An 8,466-nucleotide genomic window follows, 5' to 3' on the forward strand; every position below is an offset into this window, starting at 1 on the left:
AATCGATTAATCATTGAAGTAATTCATAAAGCAAACATTTAAAACATTTGATGATTTTAGGTCTCAAATGTGAGAATTTGCTCCTTGTCCAGGTCTTACATTGTATTACGTTAAATTGAATTAGGGCTGCACCTATAGGACAATATAGGTTATTTTCTTGATCTCGTTTAGTCTTTAAAATAGTAGAAAAAGTGAAAACTCCCCATCAAAATTTCCTGCAGCCCAATGTAAAGCCATTACATGTCTTGTTTTGTCCAAAAGAAAAGCAGCAAATCCCCACATAGGATAAGCTCGTGATTAGGGCAGGTCTTTTTCAATAACTAGTCCTATCCATAAAAGATTTAAAATGTACCATTGTTGATCATTTGGTAGTAATATTTTGCAACGCAGGATACTGGTTGAGGGCTGTAAATGCTCCTAGAGTATTCATTACACAGGAAGTAGTGGGCGGTGGGAGGGTTTTATCTAGCCTATATGTCGAACACTTCCAGGGATTCTGCCTTCTCAGACTGCTGCTGCTCCTCTGACTAAACACACATCCTCACCCTCCCCTCTGCTCAGCTGTTGTAAATTATTTAACATCTCTGTTGAGGGGCGACAAACTCGGTCACTGCTAACCAGCCAGCTTCTTTGTCAAGCCTGTGTTTATTTGAACCGACAGTGCAACTTCCCGTGCCGTCACACACACAGAAACTATCAGGAGAAGACAGGATTATCAGCTCAAAAAGACTGACAGGGGTGGGAGATTTCAAAGCCAGAGTAATGATGTAAGCCACTAAGGGGGCTCGGTGTTGTATGGTTTGTGTTGGCACGCAAGTCATCCGCGAAGATTGTGATGCTGCACTCCTGGCAGTATGAGTGATTGAAGGGGGTCAGCCCTTACCTCCAGTCCATCTTCTCCACCAGGTATGCACACATCAGAAAGCCTGTCCGGTTGAAGCCATGCGTGCAGTGAACACCTTTTGGGGGGGGAGAAGAGGCAGCACAGAGGTTAAAACTGAGAATCCCACTTTAGATCTACATTTATATTAAATCGTAAGCATTAAGCGAACACTCTTAGAAGTGTAATGGTAAAATACGATGCATGTCTTATCACTAAATCATCTATCTATGCTCAATGCCTTGACGCAATCAAGCGTCAGTATTTCAATAGCCCTGTGGTTTAGCACAATTTCATCCAACGTGTTCCCCTCTCACATCAATAACATCAGTCTCTTGATATGTACTGAGTCCATGTTTTGAGCGGGGGAATCAAGTTACAAACGCAATCTCTCTCTTCTTAGAGTGTTGGTCCTGACTTTATACCCATATTAAAAACCAGCCTGGCAATAGCCACACACACGCAGAAGAATTCCTAGAGTGCGTTATAAGAGAGCACCCTGCTGTCTGTACTGTGAAAGTGCAACTTTTAAATCAAATGTCCATGATAAGAATCTCACTGGCTGTCTGTGCACAATGTCCAAGCAGAATATTATCCCAAACTAACTTTTTGACACTGAAAAGGAAGTAAGAAGAAGCTGCTTGTTTATTTGGGAATTGAGATCGAGGGACATAATATTTTTATGCATAAAGCATATGACAATTATCTAAAAGGGAAAAAAGTAATGTTTCATAAACCCTGTCAATTTAGGTTACCAATTTCATTTACAGACTGATACAGATCCTTTAGATCGTTTTTTACTTTTTAACTGCGACTTTGGTTTATTCTAAGACGGATATTTGACTGTGTGAAAATAAACTCAGTGCTCTCTGGTGGGCAAACAACTATGTAATGGGGACACCGTTTATAAATGACTTCAAACCTAGCTCGGCATTTCCGTATAGGGATTTCATGTTTCTTATCGGCTGAGTTAAACACTGATCCCGATATATGCAATTAGCTAATATCGGTCATTATATCAGATTTTACTGCGTTGTACGGTTCACCTTGTTTAAGGGTCTCTCAGCTGTGTTAAAACCTATTTACACATACATGAAGACTGTTAACATTAGGCAATCAGCATTGTCTAATTTATGTCCCAACTCATATTAACATACTGACAAATAAAGTGAGTGATGTTAAATGCACCCCTAACAGAACAGTAGTTCCACGAAGTTAAAAAGACAACTCAGTTGAAACAACAAAAAAACCTTCCCACATACAAACATCTAGACAATTTTGCCTTTTAAACCAAATTAATTATTCAGGATTTAGGTTTGGTGTCCTTTCACCTGAAAATCACCTACACAGCTTTCACTGGGAGAGGAGCGTTGTTTCTCATGTGAAACTCCCACACTTATAAAACCAACAACATAGTGACTTGCAAAACACTGCTTTATGTTTTGATTTATAAGGAAGTTGGGTTAGAGAGCCATGCACTTTTGGAAACATGCAAATGCACTCCCTATTATTAACAATGATGCGTGAGGATAGCTTGGGAGGGGCATTTAACATATAGTTGGTACATGGAGCTATTCTGTGACCATCAGCAAAAGACTGGTTGTACTGTGAAGCTGTCTGATGTCTGAAGAGCGTTACTATGTGAATATAAATAAAACAAGCAACCTCTCGTCCATTTTCAACAGTCCAATTTTAGAATAAGGCTGCTCTCTGCTGGACACATAAAGGTAATGCAGCCAAGATGACAGTTTAGTCCCACACTCTATTGACAAATATTACAATAAATATGTAGCCACCAGAGATGTTCACAAGTCATTTTTTGGAAGTCCAAGTCGAGTCTCAACTCTTTAAGGGGCAAGTTCAAGTCAAGTCTCAAGTCTTTTGCCATGAGTCCAAGTCAAGTCTCAGGCCATCTGATCTGATAACTTTATGGGGTCTATTTAACACATCCCTCTAGCCCTCTGACCTGGTGAAACATTAACCTAAGTCTGTCACATCATATGGATACAACTTTAAAGATACAATGTGCCTGTTCCCAGCATTAGCACAACACTTTGCGATGGTTAGCTTGTTACCTGTGACGATATGTGCTAAATGTAACGTCTCGTTCACGTTAGGGTGTGAGTGACTGACCTATTTGGGTGCGTTTTGAGATGCCTGATGAAGTTTGATGTTGTTGACTACATATAGCTTATTAGCATAATAATTAGCACACATATACACATTATATATATATATATATATATATATATATATATATATATATATATATATATATATATATATATATATATATATATATATATATATATATATATATCTCATGTATCACAGCAGCAAAGCAAGAACACCATTAGTTCATGAGTGAGTACATGTAGAACACACATGGAATTAACAAATACTAGTTGTGGGATGTAGTTAGATTTCACAACCCATAAGGTTATTTATGTTATCACAGGAATAATAATAATAATAATAATAATAATAATAATAATAATAATAGAGACATACATTGTTGGAAAATCTTAAAGTAGGGGTGCACCGATCCAATATTAAGATCGGATATCGGTCCCGATATTGACAAAATAGCTGGATCGGGGATCGGAAAAATGAACAGATCCAGTTTTTTTCTTCTCTGTCGCACGTGTGTCGCATGCTGGAGAGCTGAGTGTACAAATAAATAAGAATTCAATACACCTTTGTCATTTTGTCTTAGTTAGGAAAGTAATGTTCAGTTAGGAAAGTCTGGTGCCTTTAGTCTCTCCCACATGGTGGAAGGAAGGTATAAGGTGGAAGGTATACAGTGTATTATTAATTCAACAACAGTATCGGATCGGTATCGGGTATCGACAGATACACAAAGCCCAGTTTAGTGAATCTCAGCTACTTCATTTTACAAGTAACGTTATTTAATTACAAAAGTAAATAGTAGTAAGTAAATAATACAATAGAATGGTGTGAGGCCAACCTTTAATACTATCATGATTGTTATTACCGGTGTGTGTTCTGTGTTAGTTTTCAGTTACAAAGCATTTAAGGACAGGCTGAACAACCATTTAAAAAGAAATATAGTCACCAGAAATTGTAGAAAACTACACAGCAAAACTATTATTGAGACACAATATGGTCACTGTGAACTCAGCTACAGAGTATGCAAGCACACTTTAGGCAACTCCACAACAAGAAACTCTAAAGCGTTAAGGAAATGTACAAAAAACATAATATAACTTTAGTCTAAAATAAAAGAGCTAATGTAAGGTTTTTAGAAATAAAGGTGCTCGTAGTTAAGATTCAAGGTTTTTGAGGTGTTGCTCAGGCATTAAAAGGAACACATGCCGACTTATTGGGACTTTAGCTTATTCACAGTATCCCCCAGAGTTAGATAAGTCCATACATACTCTTCTCATCTCCGTGCGTGTTGTAACTCTGTCTGACGCCCCCACCGCTAGCCTCGCTTAGTACAGATCCTGGAGGTAACCGGCTCCAACTAGCCTACTGCTCCAAATAAGTGACAAAACAACGCCAACATGTTCCTGTTTACATGTTGTGATTTGTATAGTCACAGCGTGTACAAATAACAACGACACATGAGACACAGCTATCTTCTAACCGTATACATAGTGGGAACTATATTCTCAGAAAGGCGAAGCACTGCTACTATGGACTTATCTAAAGTCTCTGGGGGATACGGTGAATAAGCTAGAGTCCCAATAAGTCGGCGTGTTCCTCTAAGATTCATGCTGAGTGGGATAAATGGAAGCTTGAATGTCTAAGGAGTAAAAACTGCGGGGTGGTAAAATCTAAATGAGTTATTGTCAGGGCAAAGCTGTTCCAACCGTCTGAGTAAATTATACACAGTGCAAACTCAATTACTACTACGCCAGCTGTTTTTACACTCCCTGAAATTCTACTTTCATGTATCTTCATATACGTCTGTAGGCAGGCGGGATACACATCTCACTTCATGGATTTTAGTCACATTGATATAAGACACACAAAGGGGCTTTCCTTGTTCCGAATGTTTAACTTTTGACATTCTTTTGAAATGAAACTACGTACAACACTAATGTAATCCTTCAATCAAACTTTCAATGAAAAATGCTGATTTTCACTATTTGAGTCAGTGCGGATATCAAATCTATTATTTACTACTAAATGAAGGAACTACTAATGAATATTAATAAATATGTACTACTTAACTGGCTGTTAATTAAAGATTAAAAGAGATCATACATGTTTTAAAGAAATAACAGAAGTTCTGCTTTCAATTCTGAAACTTCCTCACACCCCTCGTGAGAAACAAAATCAAACAATCTGGTCCAGTGTAAGTTTTCAAAGCAGGCAGAACTGATCATTTCTAAATATAAAAAAAACGGACAGTTTCAGTTCAATTTCAAATATCAGGAAATTATCGATTATTTAAAGGGAAACTTTGTTGATTTTAATCCAGCTCTGTGTCATTTTTGTGTTGGCAGTGTGTTTAGATGAATGGTGTGTGCGCCTTGCCTCCGTGGCACCAGTACAAAGAGAAGCCGTGGTCCAATGAAAATCATGTTTCGTGTCATCCAGCGGAATCCAAGCAGAACACTATTGCTCCGAGCTCTGTGCACTGGCGCCACGGAGGGAAGGCACACAGCAGTCATTTAAACACAGTGCCATGACACAGACTTATCTTTTTAAGCCTTCAACTTCAAAACATGTTCAGTCAGATAAACATCTGACTATTGAAGAAAACGCAAATCATCTCAAAAGAAGCATGTAAAGAGTTATTGATTTCCTCTAACTGTTACCATGTGGATTTCTTACCTATTAATTCTGTGGGATTCTTCTCGACGAAGTGTTCACAGAGCCTAATGAACATTGAAGTTGTCTCTTTTGAAGGGCATTCTCCATGGCTAAAAAACAGAATGACACTCGCTTTAGCACACTACCACTGAATAAACTTCAACTGACAATTAGTTGAATTAATGAAAGTGAATTTACACGTACCCTTTACACTGAAGCTTCATATATTTTATGCCTTCTTTTTCAATGTCGTTGCGGTCGTAAAAACGCGTAGTGTTCGTCAGATCCACAAGCAAACCCATTTTCACCTGAAGAAAGACAACAAAAAAAAGACAAGGTGAGACGTGGGTTTTTCAACTTCAAAATGTCACTCCAAACTTCAGTCTTTAAAGAGTTACTTACCTTTAGACTTTTTAAATAGTTAGACAGCATGCTCGGGTGAAACCTGTTCTCCTCTGCAACTTGGTCATCATATCTGGGACCCAACATCGTTTTCATTGGCAGAAATTTACCTATGAGGGAAAATACAAGTAAAGAACCAGTGGTCCTCAGTATAACACCCCCTAGCAAGCCGATGCACTGATTAATTGGCTTATTAGCCAAAGCTTAATTTTTCTTTACAGGATGATGTTATCCTAATTCTGCAAAGCCCAGTCTAATACACTATAATATTGTGTCAACAGTTGCCATAATTACCACACTTTATGATATCAAATCTAAAAGTCAGCAGTTAAATTGCAAATCAGGAGAAACTGTGTGTTGTGACTTGTGATTAAATTAAGCATGAAATAGCACACAAATAGTATTTGTTGGCATATCTAAAGTGGTTAATAATATCTAATAAAACTGTGTACTATAGCTAATTTCTTAAAAGTAATATGTCTTAAGTGTCACCGCCACCAGCTGTACCTTGAAATGTAAATTATGTCTACACTACTGCATTCATATAAAGCAAACGTGGGATGGATATAGGTCTGGCAATGCGGGAACCAAGTAAACATGCTGTTACACATGGATTTAATGGATAACGAACACTAGGTAGAATTATGCAGCACAACGATGCTACAGCCACGGTTTGTTTTGACACGTGATGCTTCGACAGCGAAGCTAGCCAATTTAGCAGCACTTTTCCGATGCACTTTTTCAATCGAAAATAAATTAACGAACCACAGCCCACAAACACAGCTTTTGTTCTGAATTAAATTAGAGCTAATAAGCAAAAAGCACGTGTGTCTGCAAAGAAAGATAGGACATTGACAGCCGGTTAGCCACAGGTGCCAAGTTAGCTAAACAAAGCGCGCCCGAATATAGTGTTTTACCAAACTCCATTGAAAAATATGGCTACCTAAGTTGGTTTTGCTACAACTGGCAAATGTACCTACAGTTTAAACAACGTCTGAGTTTCTGTTGTTTATTAATGTTATCCAGTGATGTCGGCATCCCCGTTCACACCAACCATCACTTAAATAAATGAAATAACATTCATTTAGACAGCACTGCTGGCCAACGTCACTATGTTGTGATGCTAGCCTTGCAATTTATGTTTGACTGAAACTGGACAGCAATAGCTAAGCCATGCTTGTTATATCAGGACGTTTGGGGGAATTTAAAAGCGGATCATAACGTATAAGAGAAGACACCCAGTCACGTTTAACCCGCATGTTGTGCGACGAAATTAAACTAAGTGGCTGGTAGCAATAGCACTACGTACATTAAGCTGGTTAATCTCACGGTATATTATCTTTTCGTACCTGCCACAGGTTGTCCTCTTCTGGGACAATTCCGCCATCGAGGAGGGGGTCCGGTGTGTGACATGTTCAGGAGAGGTTTTGTGCAGCCAATCGTTGATAATAACTCAAACCTAGTAATATTAGCTAGCCTGTAGCTTGATGCTCCCTCTCTAAGAAGGCGGTGATCCCCGGTTTTCGTTTACCCAAGCACCGCGGACTCAGGGCCCTTTAGCTACTAATTCAGGAGAATCATCCAACAAGTTTAAGCCCGGTCAACCTTATGACGGGCCGGCAGGTAAGTACACGAAACATAGGTTATTACGACTCACGGCTGATTAGCATCCCAAAATGATGTTATCTTTTGATCTGTTTTCCTGAAATCCAGATAGTTAGCAATTAGCTAGCATAACGTCACTCCAGTCACCAAACGAGGGTCTGGTTAATGTCTGTAGTTCAGACGACATCCTGCGCAATACTGCCTCCTGCTGGTATATACGAGAAGGACACACAATTGCAAAATACTTCGTTCCTCCGAAGTCTTTCTTTTGAAAAATGTGGACGAGTTGTGGCAAGTCAGTACATTTATCAATCAACATGTTGAATCAAAATGGCCCCTTCATTATAAACATGTAGCCTACTGTTGTTTCACCAAGTACTATCCTTAAAACCAATGAGAATTACTTATCTGATCTTATTGTTAGCAAAAACACACCCAAACATTGATCATTAAATTGATTACAAGCAGTAACCTACATAAAAACATGTTGTAATAAAACAATAAGACAGCTTGTAAAACACAAAATGTCTGTACTTTATTTCATGCCCATTGTGATTTTTCTGCTTCAGGAATGATATTAAATGCTGCAGTGTCCTTAAAATGAGTCAAATATGTGATAATGCATTAGATTGTCTATAAACAGCTTGTCGAGTGCAGTTCTGAAGCAGTCTGTGCCGCATGTTATACAAGAAGACTATAGTTATACTTACTATACTCAGGCACATTTAAAATGGCTGTAAAACAATACGTTACACTATTAAGCAGCTTATGTATAGTACATGTCATTGTTGCAA

General features: G+C 38.4%; 1 protein-coding gene across 2 annotated transcripts in view; it reads right to left on the reverse strand.

The window, feature by feature from the left end:
- The window catches only part of rngtt (RNA guanylyltransferase and 5'-phosphatase), a 90,473-nt gene extending 82,617 nt beyond the window's left edge, over positions 1–7,856 (reverse strand). Inside the window, exons 1-5 of one of the 2 annotated variants that reach the window (XM_078274573.1) lie at positions 7,725–7,856; positions 6,068–6,177; positions 5,870–5,973; positions 5,687–5,775; positions 884–959 (exon numbers count right to left, since the gene is read on the reverse strand). In XM_078274573.1, the coding sequence (XP_078130699.1) occupies positions 884–959; positions 5,687–5,775; positions 5,870–5,973; positions 6,068–6,177; positions 7,725–7,737 (392 nt within the window). In that variant the 5' untranslated portion in view covers positions 7,738–7,856. Of the gene's footprint in view, positions 1–883; positions 960–5,686; positions 5,776–5,869; positions 5,974–6,067; positions 6,178–7,416 lie in introns of both variants that reach the window. The other variant, XM_078274572.1, reaches the window with a different exon arrangement.
- Between the last annotated feature and the right edge of the window lie 610 nt (positions 7,857–8,466).

Source organism: Sander vitreus, chromosome 18 (assembly GCF_031162955.1).
Source record: "Sander vitreus isolate 19-12246 chromosome 18, sanVit1, whole genome shotgun sequence".
Taxonomy (NCBI): domain Eukaryota; kingdom Metazoa; phylum Chordata; class Actinopteri; order Perciformes; family Percidae; genus Sander; species Sander vitreus.